Source organism: Citrus sinensis, chromosome 4 (assembly GCF_022201045.2).
Source record: "Citrus sinensis cultivar Valencia sweet orange chromosome 4, DVS_A1.0, whole genome shotgun sequence".
NCBI classification, from domain to species: Eukaryota; Viridiplantae; Streptophyta; class Magnoliopsida; order Sapindales; family Rutaceae; genus Citrus; species Citrus sinensis.
The window spans coordinates 27,334,508-27,359,051 of NC_068559.1; the positions used below are offsets into that span (position 1 = coordinate 27,334,508).

General features: G+C 35.1%; 2 protein-coding genes across 2 annotated transcripts; one reads left to right on the forward strand and one right to left on the reverse strand.

Moving 5' to 3' along the window:
* Positions 1-616: 616 nt before the first annotated feature.
* Positions 617-7,034, forward strand: LOC102627771 (disease resistance protein RPV1-like). The gene is made up of 5 exons (XM_006483230.4): positions 617-1,226; positions 1,710-2,835; positions 3,313-3,720; positions 3,948-5,537; positions 6,313-7,034. The coding sequence occupies exons 1-5, from the start codon at positions 760-762 to the stop codon at positions 6,868-6,870; spliced, it is 4,149 nt and encodes a 1,382-aa protein (XP_006483293.1). The 5' UTR covers positions 617-759; the 3' UTR covers positions 6,871-7,034.
* Positions 7,035-7,270: 236 nt separating this feature from the next.
* On the reverse strand, positions 7,271-23,883 carry LOC102627471 (phospholipid-transporting ATPase 3). The gene is made up of 27 exons (XM_006483229.4): positions 23,460-23,883; positions 21,518-21,583; positions 18,242-18,303; positions 17,562-17,643; positions 17,231-17,341; positions 15,842-15,919; positions 15,606-15,702; positions 14,686-14,792; positions 14,245-14,310; positions 13,680-13,801; positions 13,487-13,583; positions 13,331-13,408; positions 13,136-13,252; positions 12,846-12,995; positions 12,644-12,748; positions 12,040-12,182; positions 11,601-11,702; positions 11,448-11,511; positions 11,140-11,352; positions 10,031-10,196; positions 9,799-9,878; positions 9,447-9,686; positions 8,914-9,135; positions 8,668-8,835; positions 8,149-8,511; positions 7,942-8,048; positions 7,271-7,814 (listed from the first exon to the last, which is right to left on the reverse strand). Exons 1-27 carry the CDS (start codon positions 23,634-23,636, stop codon positions 7,508-7,510), a joined length of 3,690 nt encoding a protein of 1,229 aa, XP_006483292.1. The 5' UTR covers positions 23,637-23,883; the 3' UTR covers positions 7,271-7,507.
* Between the last annotated feature and the right edge of the window lie 661 nt (positions 23,884-24,544).

The window sequence follows — 24,544 nt, forward strand, 5'->3', positions numbered from 1 at the left end:
AGAAGGCTCGATTTGTTATAATTTTTTCAATATAGCTTCTTGAATTAGGGCTTCTACATAATAGTTATACCCCAAAAAAAAAAAAAAAATTGTTTGAATATAAAATAGAGCTTTAATTAAAAGTTGTAACTGGAAAATTTTTGGAATTTTCATTATGATAAGAATGAACTAAAATTATGAAATAAATAAATTTTATTTTTTAGAAAATAAAGACTATTTACATAAAGTTTTATGCCAGTTTAATATAAAATTATAGATAAGGGATATGTTAAGTTACATTATATGTAATTTATGTTAATGTAAGAGTTGCACTCAATAATTTATGTGTTGTTTGATTAGACACGTGTCCTAAATTATTGAATATAACTCATGAGTTGAATGTATGTTACATATATAATGTTACCTAAGCCACAGCCTATTGGACGATAAATACTCCAAGTGAGGCGAGGCTTCAAACGAAATGGTTCTCTTCTTAAATTTATTTATATGAAAACTCAAAACGACGCTCCTTACGTATTTCTCAACGTTAAAGCGGACGACTAGTCGTCAATGAATACTTATTACGCACGAGAACTATTGATGGATACACTACAATTCCAATGAGTGTGTGGTTGGTTTGTGTATATACTATATACGCACGCATACTGTACTACAGCATAAAAAGCTCGCCGCGTAGTGGAGAAACGCCTGATAAAAACAAGTAGAATTATTCTTCCAGCTGCTTCTCTTGTCATCTCATCTGCCAAAAAAGAAACCCAAATGGCAAATGATGCAACAACTCCGGCGTCTTTCAGGCTTCGTTGGGACGTTTTCTTAAGTTTCAGAGGCGAAGATACGCGGGATACGATCACCCGGAACCTCTACAATTCCCTTCACGACCATGGCGTCAGAGTCTTTAAGGACGACTACGGTTTGGCCCGAGGGGACGAGATAGCACCGAGTCTCATTGACGCCATTTATGACTCTGCTGCTTCCATCATCATTTTGTCGCCAAACTATGGCTCTTCAAGATGGTGCCTCGAAGAACTAGCCAAGATTTGCGAGCTGAACAGGCTGATCCTCCCTGTGTTCTATAAAGTTGATCCTTCAGATGTTAGGCGGCAGCAAGGGCCTTTTAAACAAGATTTTGAGCGCCATCAGGACAGGTTTGGAGAAGATACGGTGTCCAAATGGAGAAAAGCTATGATGAAAGTTGGTGGTATTTCTGGTTGGGTTTTCAATAACAGGTATTATATATATACATATTGATGTTTGTTTAGATCTATTTGTCACTTCACTTTGTTTGTATCATTAGACAATTATTTGGTGGGGAAAGGCCCCATTGTGATAATTGCATGCTGTTGCATACAATTTAAGGGAATATTTTATTGTTTAGTAATAATTGCACACTTGTTGAATACAATTTAAGGGAATATTTTAATCATATGAGAAATTTCATGCAATTCTTCAAACCATCTTTGTCCATATAAACCCTTTTTTTTTTTCTTTTGTAGATACTAAAATAAGGGAAAGGTTGTCTCTGTTTTATATTTATTTTAATAGGTTTGTTATTGATGGTTCATTGTTGTTGCTGTGACAAACCTACTTTTGTCTGCTCCTCCTGAACTTTTCTCTTCGTAGTAGGGTTAACTGATAGCATCCAAATCTTCTCTTGGGTGATGCCTATAGGCTTCATGTTAAAAATGTATGTGATCGTATCTTTTTGGCAGTGAGGAAGAGCAACTTGTTCAGCTTCTAGTCAAAAGGGTTTTGGCTGAACTGAGTAATACTCCAATGAAAGTCGCTGCTTATAACGTGGGACTTGATTTTCGGATTAAAGAAGTTATTAGGCTGTTAGATGTAAAATCCAGTAATGTTCTAGTTTTGGGGCTCTTTGGGTTAGGTGGGATTGGTAAGACAACACTTGCCAAGGCTGTTTACAACAAACTTGTTGATCAATTTGAGCACCGTAGTTTCATTTCAAATGTTAGAGAAACTTCAGGTCAAAATGATGGTTTAGTATCTCTTCAAAACAAGCTTATTTTTGACCTTTCCTCTGGTAATAAGGTGCCTACAGAAAATGTGCCTACAGAAAATGTGGTTACAGCTAATATAGCTGAAATAAAAAATGTGGTTCGCGAGAGAAAAGTGTTTGTGGTATTAGATGATGTTGATGATCCGAGCCAACTTAATGCACTATGTGGTGATAAAGAATGGTTCTCTGAAGGAAGCCGAATTATTATTACCACAAGAGATAGAGGTGCTTTGCCCGAACATTATGTGAATCAGTTATATGAGGTCCAGAAATTGGATTCCTCACGGGCACTGCAGCTTTTCAGTTACCATGCTCTTGGAAGGGAGAATCCTACAGACAAGTTTTTCAAAATTTCTGAGCAAATTGTATCACTTACTGGAGGATTGCCTTTGGCTCTGGAAGTATTCGGTGCATTTTTGTTTGATAAGAGGAGGATCACAGAATGGGAAGATGCTCTGGAAAAGTTGAGAAAGATTCGTCCTAATAATCTTCAAGAAGTGTTGAAGATAAGCTTTGATGGGCTAGATCAACAAGATAAGTGTATATTCCTTGATATTGCATGTCTGTTTGTTAAAATGGGTATGAATAAAGAGGATGCAATTGACATATTGAAAGGCTGTGGTTTTAGGGCTGAGATAGCAATCGTAGTCCTCATGAAAAAATCTCTCATAAAGATTACTGAGGATGATACTTTATGGATGCATGATCAGCTTAGAGACATGGGAAGACAAATTGTTCAGCAAGAGAGCCTTCTTGATCCTGGAAATCGTAGTAGACTGTGGGATCGTGATGAAATCATGACTATGTTAAAGCTCCGGAAGGTATCGAATGAAAAAACAAGCAGCTTTTATGTTCCTGTTTTACACTTCAAGATTTGAAAACTTGGTGTCAAGTTTCTTGTGGCTGCCTAGCTAAAACAGGCGCCCTAGTTAAATAGCCATATTAAACCTGTCTCTTGTGCTAGTATAGCAAGTTACATTCCATAGGTATATGCATAGCGTGAATTTGCACTTGCTCAAGAGAGGTGTGTGTTCAAGGTTCGATAGAACTCTTATCTCCCTAAATTTTCTTTATAAAACACAAGAATAAATCACTCCAAAAATAATAGTAAATAAAGATTGAACAAACGGACATTCTATTTAACTAGTAAAGTATCACTTCCTGAATACAAATAATAGGTATAAAACACTTCAAGTTGTATATCTGTATGCATAGACTCAAAAATGGAATTAATTGTTCTCTCTTCTGCTTGGTTCCACTCTAGCTTTGAAAGTAATATCAATTTAATTTGACCATAGGGAACAAGAAGCATACAAGGGATCGTCTTAGACTTCAAAAAAGAAATGGTGAAGGAATCAAGTGCTGAAACAAGTTCTAGGGATAATCTTCAAAGGTCAGATCTCACCTCTGCCATTACATACTTGAAAGGAAGATATAAGAAATGTCTTCAACATAGGACAAGAAGTGAGAGAGAGATGATACTCCATACTAAACCCTTTGAATCAATGGTTAGTCTAAGACTGCTTCAAATCAACTACACAAAATTGGAAGGGAGTTTTAAATTTCTTCCTCATGAACTGAAGTGGCTCCAGTGGAAAGATTGTAAAATGAAAACACTTCCTTCTGATTTTCGTCCTTTTCAACTTGCTGTTCTTGATCTCTCAGAGAGTGGAATTGAATACTTGTGGGGTTCACATACTAACAAGGTATGCTCTTCACTCATTGTCCTTATAATCTTGGCCATGACTGCTAGAATGAGATTTTGGTGAGCAAGGAAATTTATTTTGTGTCTAAGCAGGCCTCTCCATATTTTTCCTGCTTTCATTTAGTCAAATTTAACAAAGCCACTATAATGATTGGTTTCTTCTGCTTGTATTTAATTCATTATGAGTTTCTCTTTTATCGTAGAAGATTTTTTGTTGCTGTTTGCAAGGTTGCAAAGAACTTGATGGTCCTGAATCTGCGTGGTTGCTGGAACCTAGCTTCTATTCCTGATCTGTCCGAGCATCAGAAGCTGGAAAAGCTTGTACTTGAGCGTTGCTGTAGATTGACTAAGATTCATGAATCGGTTGGTAATCTCAGTTCTCTACTTCACTTGAACCTGAGGGATTGCAGAAACCTCATTGAACTTCCAAGTGATGTCTCAGGACTGAAACATCTTGAGAACCTTATCCTCTCTGATTGTTCCAAATTGAAGGAATTACCGGAGGACATACGTAGCATGAGATCTTTGAAAGAACTTCTTGTTGATGGAACTGCTATTGAAAAGCTGCCTCAATCCATATTCCACCTTGTAAAACTTGAGAAGCTAAATCTAAGTAAATGTAAATCTCTGAAACAACTACCCAACTGTATAGGAACGCAGCTGGTTGCTCTGAAAGAACTCTCTTTTAATTATTCTGCCGTAGAAGAACTACCAGATTCTGTGGGACATATGGGAAACCTTGAGAAACTAAGTTTAATAGGATGTGGATCAATAACCACGATTCCTGATTCTATAGGCCATCTGAAGTCCTTGATAGAATTCTTAATTGATGGAACTGCAGTTAAAAACCTGCCTACTTCTATTGGTTCATTGTCCTACTTGAAGGCCTTTTCTGTTGGAAGATGCCAGTTCCTGAGCGAATTGCCTGACTCAATTGAAGGATTAGCTTCTCTTGTTGAGCTTCAATTAGATGGGACATCTATTAGGCACCTGCCAGATCAGATTGGGGGATTGAAAATGCTTGACAAGCTTGTGATGAGGAATTGTCTCTCTCTTAAAACTTTACCAGATTCAATTGGAAGCATATTGACCCTAACTACTCTTAACATAGTTAATGCCAGTATTACCAGAATGCCAGAATCCATTGGAATATTGGAAAATCTTGTCATTTTAAGGTTGAACGAATGCAAACAGCTCGAGAAACTTCCAGCTTCAATGGGGAAATTGAAATCCTTGGTCCATTTGCTGATGGAGGAAACCGCTGTGACTGAGTTACCGGAAAGCTTCGGCATGCTTTCAAGCTTAATGGTATTGAAAATGAAGAAACCATCAGTGAAGGCCAGAAATTCAAGTGCACGGGAGAAACAAAAGCTCACAGTACTTCCCACATCTTTCTGTAATCTCTCTTCGCTAGAAGAACTGGATGCTCAAGGTTGGCGAATAGGTGGCAAAATTCCTGATGATTTTGAGAAATTGTCATCTTTAGAAATCTTGAATCTAGGCAACAATAATTTTTGCAACCTTCCATCTAGCCTGAGGGGTCTCTCCCACCTTAAAAACCTTCTCTTGCCCTACTGCCAAGAACTCAAGTCTCTCCCTCCTCTTCCCTCAAGTCTGGAAGAAGTCAATGTTGCAAACTGTTTTGCACTCGAAAGTATATGTGACCTTTCAAACTTGAAGAGCTTAAAAAGACTGAATCTTACAAACTGTGAGAAACTGGTAGATATTTCAGGCCTGGAGAGCTTGAAGTCTTTGAAATGGTTGTACATGAGTGGCTGCAATGCTTGCTCTGCAGCGGTAAAGAGAAGACTTTCCAAGGTTCTATCTCTATCTCCCTTTCTCTTGCTGATCAGCGATAGGTGCTGGTGTAGGAAATCAATAATTCTAGGATCCCAACATTTGTACTTTTGCACATAACTTGTCACATCAATTTAGAATTTAAATGTCGAGATTACTTGCATGGATCCCCCTAAGTTACATGCATGTAACTTACAACCCTCTCACATGAATAGTGAGTAGCATTAGCCTACTTGTATTATTGTTATTGATACGTTCACTGCCAACTTTATAAACTAGTCTATATCATGACATGTCAATCTCTTCACATACAAAGTGGCATGTCATCATTATATCACTCCACGTCATTTTCTAAACTACTTTAATTTAGTAATTACATTCACCTATTCACTACTTTCATGCTGCATTATTTCATATACGAGTTGTAGTATTATTTGTATCTAATAATGTCTATTCCAGTTACTAAGTTTGTAGCTCATTAGTAACCTTTGTCTCTTAATATATGTTAAGAGTATGAGTTATTGGGTTTAAACACCTATATGATTTTCCTAAAATTTTAATCAGAATAGATATCTTTTTATATTAATAGAATTAATTATGCATCTTCTCGTATTTTAGGGAGGTAAATTTACAAGCAAATGCACCATAAAACTTCAGGCTGTACCATAAAAATATATCTATCTAAACTCTCAATAGAATTCAAGAATTCAAGCGGCAGCCTAACAATAATATCTGTGCCTTTTTCGTCGAAGTTAGAAAAGAAAGTTTTCTCTCCATTTGACAATTATTAGTGCAGGTTCATTTCAAAAATTTACGCAGTCTAAGTATGCCGGGAACAGAAATTCCAGATTGGTTTTCGCCAGACATGGTTAGATTTACAGAACGTAGGAACCACAAAATAGAAGGTGTGATCATCGGCGTGGTTGTCTCCCTTAACCATCAGATACCGGATGAAATGAGATATGAACTCCCTTCAATAGTGGACATTCAAGCAAAAATCCTCACGCCGAATACGACATTGCTCAACACCGCATTGGACTTACAGGGGGTACCTGAGACAGACGAATGTCAAGTTTACTTGTGTCGATTTCCAGGGTTTCGTCCTTTGGTTTCTATGTTGAAAGATGGTTATACGATACAAGTGACAACCCGAAACCCACCATTTCTTAAGGGAATTGTGATGAAGAAATGTGGGATTTATCTGGTTTATGAAAATGAGGATGATTACGATGGAGATGAGGAATCATTAGATGTAAGCCAACAATCTGTGTCAGAGAAACTGGCAAGATTTTTCAGCTCTTTTCAGGAAGATGAAAAAAAAAGTGTTAGCGAGCAAAGGAATAAAAGTTCATGAAAATTTTGAAGGTAATTTATTTTTCTCTCTTTTGTTCTGGGCTGTACCACGCATAATACTGAGCAGTTGGTGATTGATCCCTCTATAATTTCCCATTGTTACCGAAAACCGAAAAAGAGCTTTGTTGGTTCTTTTACTTAATACATAAGAAGAATTGTGCACAATGCAGTGGCTAGAGACATCCTCGATACTGCAGCCAATTAAGAGATAGTCTTATGGTCTTCAATACTCATAATATCATGATTGGAATTTTGAGAAATTATTGTTTTCTTCCTTCAGTTAGTAGCTGAATATTACATTAACAAACAAGAATAAGGGTGTAAAAGAAGGATTAGGATCCTCCCATAATTTTTTAAATTTAATGGAAAAAAAAAACTAAATTATAAATAAATTGAAAAAATAACTTGAAAGGAAACGTATTATTAGTAAACTGCAAAAAAGAAATATTTTCATTACCCTCGTAGCTCTGATTTCTGAATTGCTGTACATCGATGACAAGCCTGATAACTAGTGTTTCTAAAACGCCAAAAAGTGGGGGAACAAAATTGAAAAAGAAAAAAAAAATCAAACATCAAATATGCACAGCTAATTTTACAAATTTCTCTAGTCAACTAATAAAGAAGTTTTGTGCTGAATTTTAGTTCTTTTTAGGTATCCTTGGCCGTGACCTCATGCTCGCTCTCCGAGCAACATCCCATGGCTTCTGTGGTGCATATATACCCAGCTGTGAAGCAAAAAATGACTCGTACCCAGGTGAATCGAAAGCAAACCCAGTATGTTTTGATAATTCTCGTGGGAGTTGAGCTATGGCATAGCTTCTTGCCTCTTCTGGTGTAAGTTGGTTACCAATTTCTACCAAATCTGCCATTCTCCGATCTTCAGGATCATGCCTGTGCACTTCCTGAACAATCTGGTAATCATAGGGAGAAAACCATCTTTGCACACTGCATGGAAACAAGTTAAAAAATGTATTACAAAACAGTTCAATTGTGATATGATATGCATGGACTATCCTAACTCTGTATAAAAAATACACGTGGCATTTCAAGATGATGTGTTTTAGAACCTTACCCTTGGAAAATGAAGTCACCGAGAAGTGCTAGAACAGGAACAAGAATAAGTGTGAAGTAGAAATAGAATGTACTCATTAAGACAAATATGACGAAGAAAACATTCTCCTGCATTGAATATTCAAAGTATGCAAGTCAGCCCATAAAACAATTCAATGATAGTAACAGTGACGGATGTTCATATCGACAATCAGCAAATAGGACTCACCTGTCGATCATTTGGCGTCATAATACCAGTATATAAAAAGACGAATAAGAACCATGCTAAAATGCTTCCTCCAACAGTTATGTAATGAAATCTTGTAATTGTGTTACACATCATAAGAAGACGTAAATTGACAGTTACTACAACACAAGTGAAAGCCATTGTGCTGACATCCCAGATACCAAAAATTTTGCCTGATGAATTTTGCCCAGTAGCACTGGAAGTGGTCACACAGTTATAAAGTACCAGAGATTGGTAGACAGAAAAGAAAGCCCATATTGCCACAACTCTCCATGTGAAAAAGACATTTTTGATTCCCTCCTGGTATAGTTGAGGATACTTCTTTGAAAGGGATGCACTGACATCCTGGAAAAAAAAAACTTAAATTCAGGACATTCCCCCACCGATTCAAAGAATAAATGAAAAGAGAAACTGAATGTTAAAGTTTCACAAGCATGACATGGGTTTCGATTAGCTACAATAAAAAGATCTAGCTAAAAGGGTAATTAACAAAGGTAATACCTTTTCAAAAAGTCCAAGCATGATCACAGGCATAGAGGTGAAAATGACATTATATAGCGACTGAAACCAATCATCATAAAATCTTTGACCAGAAAATCCGGTTTGAAAGGTAAACCAAAATTGAGTCAAAGTGAATGTAAGGTTCTTGTAGAAGAAGTATAAAACAACCTGCAATCAAAAAAATATCAAGTATCATCATCGACCAAATAGATTTAACAAAGTTTAGAAGGCAAAGGGAAGTCACACCTTGCATATTCTAAGATATGACCAACGTCCGTGCACAAGAAGTAAATCTGTAAGAAAGCGGAACTGGGCAATTGCAAAGTCACTAGCCATCACTGCTTGCATCCCCTCCTGCCCACTTATTCCAACCCCAATGTGAGCAGCTTGAATCATACTAACATCATTAGCACCATCACCAATACTAAGTGTTATCTTCCGTGCACCTTTCTTAACCAGGCTTGTCACCTGAAGCCAGTGACAATAGCATAAGATATTATTTTTTGACTAAAGACTTAACCAGACAGCATTTCCGTAATGATTACAATTTCATAGATCAAGTTAATTCAAATGCAACAAGATTATCCTGGCATTCTTATTTCTCACAAGAAATTTCATCCAAACATTTTCAGTGATCTGCAGCACTTTGGTTATGAACACTGCTCAAGCCACTATTAAAATATCAGAATTATACTGATAAGCCAATCAGGCTTATCCCTGAACAATGAAAGAACTTCATCAAAGCTCTGATCAAGTAAAGATTCCATGAGGAACCATACCTGTGCTTTCTGTAAAGGAGATACTCGGCAGCAAACAACAGAACTACAATTCAAGCTCAGATTAAGCAGTATTACTCGCAAACTTGGGTCTAATGCGTACATCAAACACTTTCCATCAATAATTAGTGCCAATTTTTCTCCAGATATAGAGTGTATGTACTGTTGTGCTTCGTCAATGCACTTGTTCAGCTCCCTTTTTACTTCTTCCCTCATAAAGCGTGCAATCTCCACCGGATCCCCCTGATGACAGGAATTTACTCAACACTTAATAGGTAGCTTATACAGCTTAAAATATAGTAAATTCTTTCTTCATTATCGACTAAAGAATTGCCACCCAAGCAATGGTACTTACCCTCTCTTCTACATCCCTGATAGCATTAGTTTCTGAAGTAATGATAAACTGCTTCATTTCATTGTTGATTAAGTTGCATGCTGCAACAAATAAAGAAAAGAGAGAAATATTAAGAAGTCAATAACAAAAATTATGGAATAACACATACCACAAGTAAAAGGTCTGACACCACAGTAGCTGGGTTGGCTCCCTCCTGCTCTGGAAAAACCAACTAGTCTTAGTACCAACTCACCATAAGCTATATTTATAGCTGTTTCCATTTTGTCTCCCGTAAGCACCCAAATCTTAATTCCAGCTCTAGCAAGAGTCTCTATACAAGCCGGTACTCCTTCTTGAAGCTTATCTTCTATAGCAGTGCATCCAATCAGTGTAAGATCCTTTTCTATGAGTTCTGCCACCTGCATTTTTAAGTTTCATCATTTTCTATGTGATAATAACTTAAAATCGCATTAAAAGCTGGTCAAGATAAACCATCTGCCATCAAAGAACCATAAATGATTTAACGAAAATGCGCCTTTACAGATGCAGATGCATGCTAAAAGACATTATGGCTAGAGTCCTCTGACAATGGTTCATTCATAATCACATAAACGAAGGTAATCCAAAGCTGCCATTTATAAATTCAACCATATGGAGAATAACTAATTTAAAATACTTCTTTAAGCCTAAATATGTGGGTAAGGATCATTTTACACTAGTTTTAGACCTTTAACATCCTGTCAATGGTTGAGATGAACCAATGGCAACATTAATGCTTTTTCTCCCTCCTCTCAGCTCTCTGCCTTTCATGCTTCTTCCCTCTCTACTCTGCAAATTCTCTTCCTCTTCAATGTCCACTCTTTATCTATTACCATTTCCATCCAATTTATTCAAATTCCTCTCATTCCAAATTGTAAAGGAAAAGGTTTTTAATCCTAGCAAAACACAATTCCTCCACAAATCAACAGTTGCATAGGAATGTACGACACAACTGTTCTCTAAGTCTATCAAAATTTTAGAACAAACATTTTGGACAGCCAATTCCAATTAAACGGAATCAATAAGCTAAACTTACGAAAACTAAATCTTGGTGTAAATCAATACAAATTCTGATGTACCTAATTTTAATAGAGATGGCTTTCAAAAATAAAAGAAAGAGAGAAGGCTGTATAGAGGAAACAAGAAGTTATGGAGAGGAGTGGAGACTGGAGACGGGTAAACAATGTGGAACATGAGAGAACTGTGAGAGAGAAGGAAAAAAAGCGGTAATAGCGATCTGTATCTGAAGGTGATGTAAAAGCTTGTGTAATTTTAGAGGGCTCCCAATCCTCTCCCAATCACTATATCATACAGAATATATACCTCATCCAGCTTCTGTTCACGATCTCGTAGAGACGATTTTGCCTGAATGAACTTCTCATTCCATCTTTCATACATATCAGGACTTAAATCCCTATAAGCCAGACAAAGAGTGCGTAAACCAGAAGAACCAAATTGTTCCAAGTGCTCCCTAGTTACTTTCTTCAAATCTTCATTTCCATCTGCCAATCTCTCATAAATTACAGAATCAGCACCCTGTGAAAAGCATATTTCTGGCCAAGGGTCATTTTCTTTACCAACTGCAATATAGCAATATTGATCTTATGTGAGAATTTACAAGAGACAATTACCTTGCAGTATAATACAAGCCTACCATCAGCATAACGACATACAACAGACTGGCGCTTCCTCGTACTATTTATGCAGCAAGGATTAGAAATTATTTTAGTTCTGGTAACCAGCAGCACAAGAATGAAGATATACGTGCAAGAACATATGCCCACCTATTAAACTCAAGAACATTCAAAATCTCATAGCACACATCTTGCATTTTACCCATCTTCTCCACATGAGATTCACGAACATAAATCATAGTAGGTGTACGCCTGAGAAAAATTCCAAAATTAACATAAAATAAAAGTGAATATACTTTGAGCAGCAAAAGCCTCATAGTTGCATTTAAACCAAAATCAGATGCCAAATTTCCTCAGGGTCATTTTGGCGGCAGGAGAAAGCTATGACTGAAAACAATTAGTAGGCAAGGCTAATGAATACACAGAATTCACTGAACCAACTTTGTAGACATACCATATTTTGTCACCTCTATAAAACTAAAAAGAAAAAAATTAAAAAAAAAAGAAAGGAGAAGCTCCAGAAAAGAAAAATAGAAGAAACAAGTCATGTTTCTTAACATGCCGTCGAACAGAAATGAAAATTACAAACCTGTAAAAGAAAAAACCAAAGTTCTTTGCAGCAATAACCAATGCAGCCTCATCAGGGGATGCGGCTTGATACGTAATTTTTTCTGGAGACTCATCGCCTTCAGGAAGTACAGTATGACAAATAGCAAGGCATCTGAAAAATTCCTACACAATAAGCAAAAACTATCATTCAAAAATAATAACTAGCAAATTGGAATTCAAGACCATCCCTGCTCTGGCAATTGCATAATTTAAGAATCAAGCAACATTTTCATTCTTCGGTAACATCAAATATTGTTCCAACTTGCTTAAAAGCCCGTGCAAAAGCTGGGAATGCTCCTTGTATTAACTAACAAGAGAAAATATACATATTCCTCCTAAATGAACAATTATGTTTAAGTAACAATGAGGTTAATTTCTTAGGAATGTCCTATCAAAATTAAGTTTTATACAGAAAATAAAAAGAACCTCAGGATAAAAGGGTAAAAGCTCAAATTCAGTTTCATCAAATCAATAACATTTATTGTATGGTGAGATGGCATTCCTTTGAAAAAAATGAAAAAAGAAAAAAAACAACACAGGCAGAACATATATAGCATTCGTTCACATAAAACAAAGCAAACTACCTTGCAAGCATCAGGATTAGGCTCATTCCTCCAAGCACCTCGCAGAAGCCTAGGATCATCAAAATTAAACCCTTTTTCATGCACTGCCTTGACAGACCTTTCCACCTGTGCAAGGAATAATGACATTAGACATATCATGATCTTGGCATCAAATGTTCTTTTCTGAGAAAAATAAAATAAAATAAAATAAAATAAAGCATACCTCCGGAATTTTCACGCCAGTCTGCTGAGCAACTCCCCTTTCTATTTCAGTGATACCAGTTCCATAGATTTCTCCGCCAATTGAACACTTAAAGAACTCCATTAAGTTTCTAGTCAAAGTTCCGGTTTTATCAGAAAATATATATTCCACCTGACCAAAGCACAGCAAAAATGAGAGTAATTACATGATTGAAAGAACATACAAATGCGACACCACAAATGATTCAACAGAAATATTAAAGCCCATTCAATGCTCCACATTTAAGAAAGTCAATTTAGTACAACTTTTACCTGTCCAAGTTCCTCATTCAAATTGGAAGTCCGAGCTGATGCAGGAGTATTGCTTTCAGCATGGTACATATGCAAGTCCTTGTTGATATATTGAGTGGATTGGAAAAACTTTATTGTCTGAAATTATAATAGAGAGAAACCTTTCAACAAATGCATGGCTAGCATAAAAAAATTATAACAGGCAATGCAGTCTACCTCGATGGAAACATAGAGGGAAATAGGGATAATTGGCGAGTATAGAGTGATTAAAGTAAACATATTCAGCACAAAAACCTGCAGTACCAACAAACATAAGAAACCAAGCAAATGAAATCAGGAAAAAATCCAAAAACAATAACAAGCATACGGTACCAAAAATCGTTTGTCCGGGTTGAATTGATCATCCTCCACAGAATTACCCATATTATGAAGACCTAAGTAGTAATGCTTCTTATCTATGAATATAGCACTGCAGAATATTATGAAGTAAAAAAGCAGTCACATGAAAAATTACAAAAATAAATAAATAAATAACATACAATTAGCAAGTAAAGAATCGTCAAACCTTCCTATGGCACAAATCAGACACATAACTGTAAGAGTTGCAAAAAGAGCAAGAATTAGCTTGTCAAGCTTCCGCTCCAATGTACTTCTTTTGGAGGGAATGTTCATCGAATTCATCATGACCTACAAAATGCAACTCAAATCAGAGAGAAATAGTTCAAATTTTAGCAGTGGACTTAATGGTAACTGGGAGACAAAGTATCAGAAAATCAGAGAACAATGCAACTTTTCTTAGTGGGCACACACAAATAAAACTTCTGAAAACCTAACGCTGTCAACCAATTAATAAACAGAAATAACTTTAAAAGCCAGGATTCAAGATTGAACTGAACAGCTAATTTACTGAAAATTTTCTTTGTGCTCACAGCATTTAGCAAAGGTATCACTACCCTAAAGGCGGGAAATCCAGTCACAAATGAATTTAATGTCTTTGCACATCTGAATATGAAAAGGGAGTAAACAAGAAAAATGGTTGTCGTTTGTTGCAGTGCACATCATGATGACAAAAAGGGAGTAAACAAGGAAAATGGTCGTCGTTTGTTGCAGTGCACATCATGATGACAAACCTTTGTTTCATGGCCAGCAAAAATTACAGCCCCAATAATGTACTCTGTGTTCCTGAGACTGCATCCCTGAAATCAAAGTGCTGGAGCTAATGAGTACTTGCAGATCCAGATTTCAACAATGGAGGGAGAAAATCAAAATCAACAAGGAACATAAGCAAGAAAAGACTGAGGATAAAAGGAATTTCAGAAAATGCATATTCTATGGTAATCCAGAAGGAACAGATGGCTCATTCATGCGACCAGATAAATGGAATTCAAGAGTAGAAAAGGACACTTGAGAGATATTTAACTAAATTCCTAATAGATTTAATGGTCAAAAGAGAAGATTATTATGAGATGCATGAATTCTGAGATAAGAACAACAACATGACTACGAGAAGATTATGATAAGAAATAAATAAATAAATAGACATGGATGATGAAAGAAAATTCGCAGCATACTCTCAATAAAATTTGGTTTGGATTGAGAGGCAATGTTTGCTTTTGCATTATAAGATTGCCAGTGAAAGTGTACAAAGAATTGTTCGGTTGCTCACACTGCACTTCACCTGCCATTAGCAAAAAGATTGTTAATCAGATACTAACTAATGATCTGAGCAACAAACCAAATTAAAGTTGCAAGAATCAAGATAATCAACACTGTCAAACTCAAAAAAGCAGTTATGTGCTGACTCCACACATGAAAAGAAATAGAAAAGAGGTTTCTTTTATATATATATATATATTATTTCTTTACGAAGTGTGCCCCACCCAAACCCAACCCATCCCAAATTGAATGTATCCCCTTAGATTTGAACGCTTGACCTGTTGCTTCTATAAGAGGCCAATCAACTGGACTATCCTTTAGGATAAATAATTTGAATCAAGAGATGATAACTAAGCACATAACATAAAACAATTGAACACAAACAAAGACATCAACGAGGACAGCAATAATCATCAAAGGTGTCCAATGTAATCCGAGTAAAGCTTGATTCAAGTCTGACTCGCAGAAAACAAGATGGCAGCATGTCAATTCAAATAGAAGAGAGCTCAATAGAACAGAAATTGCACCCCAAAATAGAAAGACAAAAACGAAAACTAGAATGTATATAGCAGTCTGCAATCAATACACTACAACTCAGTACTTGCAAGCTATTACCCCCTCAATCATGCTGCCCAACATGTTTTCCATCATTTTCTTTCTTACTATCAATAAAGACTCAAAAACAACTTGATTTTGCATCTAAGTTCCAAAACTGACAGAAAAATCTTCCCACAACACCATAATTGCAAGAAGTCTGAAAACTAACATATTTCAGAGGACATAAAATCTTGCCTTTTAGAAACTCAAAACATAGGAGTACAAGAAAAGGTTAAACCTTTAAATTCAGATGCTTTTTCAGGAGTCAAGTAATCCCATGTCCTTTCTAATGCCTTTCTGATCTTCAAATTTGTTTCCCCATCCAAATTTGCGGTCTGCAATAAAAAATGAAAAATTTATACAAGAAAATGCAAGTACCGAACCGAACAAAACATCAACAGGCCAATTAATTTTTTGAAATAAACTAAAAAAAGAAGATAATAAAAGCGTTTGATATAACAAGGAGATAGGGACCTCAATATAGCAAACACCATCAGCATTTGTACTAGCCAGAAACAAGAGATCAGCAGGAAAAAATCCATCTTGCTTAACCTGCAACAAGCACAAAAATCCGCAAATCTCTGATGTACTACTTGATAAAAATGATATCTTTTATGTATTTAACAAAGATTTCAGGAAACTATATGCCACCCCAAGAGACAGAACAAGCACAAAACAAAACAAGAAACCCTAGGAGTGTGCACCAAGTTCAAAATGGGGCTACTGACAGAAACAGCATTTAATAGTTAGGAAACTGGGAATACAATAATCTAGGTAAGTAGCCCCTAGGACATACAATGCAACATTTTACTCAAAAGTCTTAACATTAAACTAATAAAAGAAGTCAGCTTGCTTCAATTCGCAAGTCCATATGGCCCAAATGAATAAAATATGACTTGGGACAAAAGAAAAAAAAATGAACAAAGTCAATGGAAAATAAATCAGTTTTCGCCACATCTCTTACACTTGGGATTTAAGGTTCACACATCATAGATCTATCAATATTCCTCGATAATCATAATGTTAACCGTTAGGATCAGTGGATCAGAAGTCAGAGACAAAACCTTCAGCTGAACTGGGAAGGGCATAAGCAAACTGAAGTTTTGCTCCACTCATGGTGGCAACTCCAAAACGTTAATGCAAAAGCAAATTTCTCAAATCCCAGTTTGGCACTTCTCAACCCAATAACAAATAAAACAATAAAGCACCATTAAAATCCAACCTAGCCGAAGCAATTTCATCCTAACTAAATATGCCGAAAAAGGCCACATCAAAACACTTTTTTCTCAAATCCCTCTCAGCACTAGAGTAGCTAGTGGGCATAAAACTACATGCACACGGTCATTTAAAAATAAATAAATGAATAAAAATGGGTAATCAAAGACATATAAATAGTTGTAAATGGGATGTTTTATAGGATAAAGTAAGTTATAAGCTTTAACAAGGTGAATAATAAGTATTTGGCCAATTAGTAACATATAAGTTGATATTACAACATTCACAATGGCAATAGAATGTCCAATTTCATCTAGAAGGTGAAACAGAGAAACAGGTTGACACTAGACAGCTGCAAATGTAGCCCTGAAAAAAAACAATCCAAAGCCAATTGACACAGGCACACATGGAAAAGCAATAATAATCCATGCATAGAGGCAAGAACCAACAAACTACAGCAATTCACAACGACAATACTCTAATATCATGAGGTTTACTGAACCATGGCTCATCATTAGATAATTAGCATTCAACATACTACAAAAGTCCATCATAACGGCAATCCTCTAATATCATAAGGTTTAATGAACCATGTCTCATCATTAGATAATTAGCATTCCCCATACTATAAAAATGAATCAAACTCACCATGACAATGTCTCCAACCTGCAGCTTTCTCCAAGGTATAGACACCCATCTCTGACCTTGCAATACTTCTACAGGAGTACTATTTATTGTCATATCATTCTGAAAACGCTTCTGTTGGACATTATTAGGAAAATAGACAAAACAGGAGGAGTCAGGTGTTACTATCATATATCAAGACAAATATCGCATGGCAGAGTCTAACACCAAAAAAGAGAATGGGTAAAGAAAAGAAAGAGGAGGGTGGGGGTGAAGAAAACAAGAGAAAATACCCCATGCTACAAAAAAAAAAAAATTAAGACAAGCCACAATGAGTGTAAAATGCAGTACTCACCCAGTCCTCCCATGCCTCTTTAATTAGAGAGACCAAAAGCACCAGACTAAGGGGAACCACATTCGTCACGGGATTTACAGGACTGCGATTCAAAAAATCATCATTCAAGTAGACATTAATAACCAGTCAACCAAGTATCAATAACATGCCAATCAACTAAGAGATTGTTTGTTAAACATCTTAAGTCTAAAATTTTATTAACTTCAAACCTTTTTTAAAATTTGCTTGTTTGTTTTTTGTAACTTATGTTTGATTTTCAGACATTTACATCTGAATAGTAAAAGTAAACTTTTGTGACTTTTATCTAAATGGGAAAAGATATAAATGAGAAGTAAATATTATATCCCAAAAATATTTCTATAAAATAACATATTTCCTAAATTATAAAATCCAATCCCTTCTTTTGTTTTGATTTATAAGGACATAAATATCAAAGAACCATGTCTAAGATTTTTTTATTGTAAAAATAAACAACATGCCACTTATATTAAGATATTAAAAAAGAAAAAGAAACATATCATTCAGATTTTTGTATTCAGACCTATTCAGACTTTAGAAAAATTCAAATCCATTAAGATTTCGAACAAAAAAACAAATGCAACCTAAGTGAAATAATAATGTCAGTACCACCCTGTAACTGATTCTAAACAACTAACTTCAATTCAAGTTTATAAACATACCTCATTGGTGTTGTCGATAGAATAGAGATCATCAGAAAGTAGCAATTAGCCACCCGCCTGAACTGTCAAGAGGGCACAAAATTTTCCAGGATCAGAGTAACCACCTTAAAAATCAAAGAAATACACTTTTGCTAAACTTTACAGTTACAAGCACAATCTAGTCAATCCATGCATGCTGGTTAAGTCAAATTTCTAAACCACAAAAAAAAAAAAAATTCTAAAGGATCATCAGGCAAGATACTTTTGTCTAAGGTATATGCCACCTAAACATATGGTACATAGCTCGAGGTCAGTTATACAACTACTTGCATGGACATGGTTTAACAAAGAGGGATGAGAGCGAGAAGCAATAATCCTGCCTATGCAAACACTTAGGAGAATCTAGTTCTAGATGGAGCACCTTTTTTATGGGTGCTAGTACTTCATACAACTACCATAAGTCCATAATCAAATAAAAATTTACATAGAACCAGTCAAACACATTTATGGCACTTCTAACTCTACCTGAAGATGAAACAGTATAATCCTATATCAAATGATCGATAATGGTTGACAAAGCCTCATTAAGATATTATTATGTTTTGATATACAAGCAACCCACACCAAAAAGTAAATGATATCTGAAAACTGTGAGGCAACAAATGACAACGCCAAACATACTTCCTAGTCGCTTTAGAACACACACATAAAGAACAATGAAATCCCAAAGTGCATTAAACCAAAGAATTTCTTCCAGAAGGCCTGTTCGGTATTGCTTTATAGCCCTCATTTTGTTTTTTTTTTTAAATTTAAGTGTAGAACCTGTTCAGTGAGTCGTATTTTAAACATTAATTGTAAAGCATATAAAACAAAATCTGGCTGACAGTAATAACACCCAAAACAGGTTGTACACGTTTCCTTCAATCTTCAAAATGAACCATAAAATAAATTAAGAAACAATATTGAGAAATTATCATTGCACCACGTTTCTTTTACCTTATGTTCATCCAACCACCATAAAATTCTAACATGTTCTCTGCACCACCTTTCTTTTTAAATTTATATTAATTAGTCACTTTTGCACTAACACCGTTAAATAATTAAACGAAATGACAATTTTACCCCTAAATAAATTAAAAGATCATTTTATCTTGTAAAAGCTTTGAAAGTAAAAAATTATAATTATAAAAATACCCCTACATTTAATAAAGAAATAAATTCAAAAATTAGAATTTTTATTTTTAATAAAAATTATTTTAATAAAATATTATAATTATAAAAATAATTACAAAATTTTGGGATTAAATAAAAATTCCCTAAATTATTAAAATTTTGGGATTTATTTTTTAATAAATAAATTCAGTTATTTTAATAAAATTTTGCAAAATTATAAATTTTTAATAAATAAATTCAGTTATTTTTTATTAAAATTTTGCAAAATTATAAATTTTTAATAAAAATAATTATTAAAATTTTAAAAAATCTAAATTTAATAAAAATCAGCTGAGCACCTCTATTTTGGATTTATTTTTTTAAATTTAGGGGTATTTTATAGTTATAATTTTTTTTTTTTTTCAAAGCTTTTACAAGATAAAATAGTCTTTTAATTTATTTAGGGGTAAAATTATCATTTCGTTTAAATTATTTAACGGTGTTAGTGTAAAAGTGGCAAATTGATACAAATTTAAAAAGAAAGGTGGTGCAGAGAACAAGTTAGAATTTTGTGGTGGTTGGATGAACATAAGGCAAAAAAAGGTGATGCAATAATAATTTCCCAAAAATATTTAACACGTTTTCCAAAGCATAATTAAAATATAATTTTTTACTCTCATCCTCTTCCTCTCTCTCCCCTAGGTCGGGCCCGACCCGATTCCGGTCAAGGTCGGGTCGGGTTTTTTTCAAGCCGACACAGTGCTTTCACTCTCAGCTTAAATATTTGGCTTTGTTTTGTCCAATTTTGCTTTGTTTGTCAATGATATAAAGCAAAATTGCTTTGTTCTAGAACCCATTATATATTTTATGTCCATAATTTTTCATAAAAAAGTTTTAAAAAAAAACCTAATGTCTTATACAAATAAAAAAAACACAATTCCAAAATTCAATTCGATAACACAACATAAAAAAAAAAACATAATTTTTCTCATATGTGCATTGCACCCAAAATTACTCTTTTATACACGTATGTGTGTGAGTGTATACATACACGCACGCGCGCGCGCACACACACATCCTCCATAAAACTAAAAAGTCACAATCTTATAAAATTAAAAGGTCATAAGTTTTTGTCAATTAATGGGCCCTAATTTTTCGGCCCAAGTTTGACCGAAAACCCGAATATTCGGGCCAAAGCCCGAAAAATTTGGGTCAGGTTTGTTGTTTGAACTTAAATGGAGAAGCATTATTAGCCCCTTTTTTTTTTTTTCCAACAACAATTTTAGTAAAATTTTACTGTAATTCTCGCTCATGATCTTAACGTCTTTGTTATGCCCCTGCAAATTAGAATAAAGTTCTAAAGGACTATAAAAATGACACCACTCCCATGTGGAGCCACTAGTCACTTCCCCTATTTTCTTGCACAAAATAAAAAAAGAACCGGCTATGTTCACAACTTCATATTAGAGTTCAGGTGGGTGTCTTGTAATTTGATAATTTTTTAATCCAATAATTTGATAATTGTTATTTTTTATTAAGCATATGTGTGTTATTGGTAATATTTATCTGTGTGTGTGTGTGTGTAATCTAATAATTAGTTTAGTAATTAAGAGAGATTAAATAAATCAATTTTATTAATTTTGTAGCTTTTAACTATAAGTATGGACTTGTATGTTGTAAATTTTATTTTTTAAAATAGTATTATTGAACATATACTCATTGTTTTTATCGTTTTAATTACGTCTACCGAACATGTATTACAGTTTTCATTTTTTAGACACAAAATACAGAAAACAATACAAGATGCGTATTTAAATTTAAAATACAATCACAGCAAAACACCATTCTCATTTTCATTTTTGTTTTAAGAAATTACCAATTGAAAAATATTACCGAATGCGACCTAGATTTCTTATAATCTCCAATTCATAGAAAATGAAAAATTTCTCAGTCAAAATAGTCCATTGTCATTCATTTATTCAGTGCTGGGCCAGGCAAGTAGAAGGTGGGGTGTCAAGACAAACAGAATCCTTTATGTATTTCCTCCATGCCTCCCTAAATGGTTCAAGCAAACAAGTCTTGGTTTGGCTACAAAAATAAACGCAGGAATGCACACAGTAACACGACTTTTTAGAACAAGATTACCTGTTCAAACAACCCTTTTGGTAGAAAGGTAAGAACATTGTACTTCGTAGTTGCTATAGAGTTCCCCTGAATCAATTCATAAAATAACAATCAAAACCAAGATCAATCTATTGATACAAACCAAGAACGAAAGCACATATATTCAGCAAGAGTGTAAAAATGTCACAAATTTCTAGATATCAAACCAGTTAACAAATCAAATCATTACTCAGTATACATGGGGGCTGGGCACAAATAACCGAACTGATCAAAACCGATATCAGTTTGGATCAGTTTGGTTTACAACTTTCCATTAGTTTAATCCATACCAAAATAGACATCACCAGATCAGTTCAAATGTATAGACAAGGTTACCATATAGACCCAGCATATATAAACATATGTCTATGATGAACTAAATCTCAACCAACAAATATACCTCTGGTAGGAGGCCAAGGTCTAGCTCCAGTGGTAAGGAGCGGCCTTCCTAGGGCTCAAATCCGGGGTTTGAGTTTCAATGGGTGCATGAGTTATATATACCTCATGTAGGTTCCTCATCCTGACAGAGGCTTTGGTGTAATATTGCATGTTGATGGAGGATATAAAAAATATCTAGCAGACTATTTTAATATTCAAAACAGCATTCAATTTATTTTTTTCATTTAACAATTAAATTTTCTTATCAACAGAAACTTCATTACATAAAACAAAAAATCCTATTTATTATGTGCATCAATGCAGCAAAACTAGATTGGGAAATCACTATTATTTATTGCCAATCCACTCTTTTATGCAGGCAAGCTGTTGGAAGACTGCAAAGTTGCATTAATGAAGCCTAAACTACCAACAGAATTATGAGCAGGGTAAACATGAACTTGGAATGACAGTCGCAAAAACTTATGGAAACATCTCCATGTTTGGATTAGTGTGGTCTAGAAGGAAAAAGAAACAAAAAGAAGGAGGGGAAAAAAAGCACTTTGAGCACACACTGTGACTGTGGGATATATTGTGCCTCAAGTATCTAGCAGACTTGCTTTGGCACCCCAGTATAGCTCATGAAAAGATAAAATTATGACAAAGACTTCCACAGAGCGACTATACCCTTATCCTTGAACAATTGTCTTCTGCTTTACTTACAAATTTGACCCGAAAACAAACATAGCCCACCAATTACAACTGTAATTTCATTCTTTTTAATAAATTCCCAAATACATTCCATAAAATTGAATGTCCAAAACTCATGCACACACTGAACCACACAATCTTACCAATACGACTCAATCCCATAACTGAGGCACTCCAATTTTTTCTTATATTGAAATATTTTATTATAAATTGGGTTGATTAAGTCATGTACACTTGTAATACTTAAGAAAACATGCTTTGTTATCATAATTTCTTTACATTAAAGCCCTAGCCAAAAACCTACCAAACAAGGGATAATATGTACAGCGCTTGATTTAACATTTTAATTGTTAAACTAATTCAAATTTCTTCTTTTTCTTCTGACCATTTATAGAAGACTTGAATAACAGGAATTGGAGGAAAATCCTCCTTTCTTCCACAGTTATCTTTCTTCCATAGTTCCTTTCTTCTCACTTCCACCCCAGAGAAAATAAGAAGACAAGATCAATTCTAACATGGTACTTAACCTCTAACCACCAGAGATTAAATAAAATATACAGCAACCGCTAGGCTTTGCTACACAACTTAAACATCTCAAATCTGGTCAACATCGATCTGATACTCAGTTTGTTGAGATAAGCTAAGGGCGATAAACCTTAAACTTAGCAGGCAAGAAACTAGAAGAAAAAGGAAAAAGTACAAGCACATATAGTGAGGAACTACATAAATGTCTAAATCTTCAATCACATGAAAATTCGTCATTCCTTAATTATTCATAGCATATAAATAAAAATAAGATTGTACAGGTAGAGAACAAGAAAGAAACTTAGAGACAGACCTTGAATCGGAGCGGTTGATTGGCTTCGCGGTCATTACAGTAAATGGTGCGAAAATTAGGCGCCTGAGGCTGGACACGGCCGAGTGTAACAGTACGAGACGCCGTTCGCCGGTGACGGCTCGATGGCGGTTGCCCCAATCTCGATCGAGAAGCCCTAACCCTATCCCATCCCCTCATCTTCTTGCCGATCCAAACACCAGCAAAATCAAAATCGAGGGCCAACGAATGTTTCTCAATTCGATCGACTTAGTTTCTTGATACCTCGCCTTGACACTTGTCGATTCAAATTACGTTCGTTAAAAGACAGAACCTCCTTGTATGGACCAAGAAACAGAGAGGACCTCTGCTTCTTCCTTTTTTTTTTACTTTGGCAGTTACGTCCTCGTTTAATTGCCTTTTCGATTTTTGTCCAACTGCCTGCCTTCTCTATTTCGGTTTGTTTGGATTTTAAAATCAACCAACCAGAAAATTTTATTATTTGCCCTTTACAAACTATACAATTTACTAACTTGAAATGCACTCTTCTTTCAACAACGCGAAAACCTAGCGCGTGATTACACCTTTATTACATATTTTGGGAGCGACTTCTTTGTGATTGGGTGGAACCGATAAACGTGGACGTTGACGAGTAGAGGTAAGCGGGAAAATGGCTAAAGCGCCAGAGAGGACTCGTTCCCTATAAAAGTTGAACGACGTCATTTCTATAATATTTTACCTCGTTGGTTCCACTGCTAGCGTGTGCGCCACGTAGGAAATTTTTCGAACGTCCATACGTAGCGATGGGAGACGTGCAAATGTGACCGAGTCCGTTTCCTCAAAGACTCTGAAGGACTGGCGTTGGCGTTAGTTTCCACCACTTACTGTCATTGTCACCGAGAGCCCTCAAATGATCTAACTGTACCGTTAATCTTTTAAAAAAAACTATATATACCGTTAAAAACTTTAAAATGTTGTTATAAAAATGTATTTATTTTATAGTTTTTACCAAAACTAGTAAAAACAATCACAAAATGTATTGTCGTCCAAGTAAGTAATGCTATTTACACATACATGACAAATAGATTTAAGATACTTGTTAACAAAGA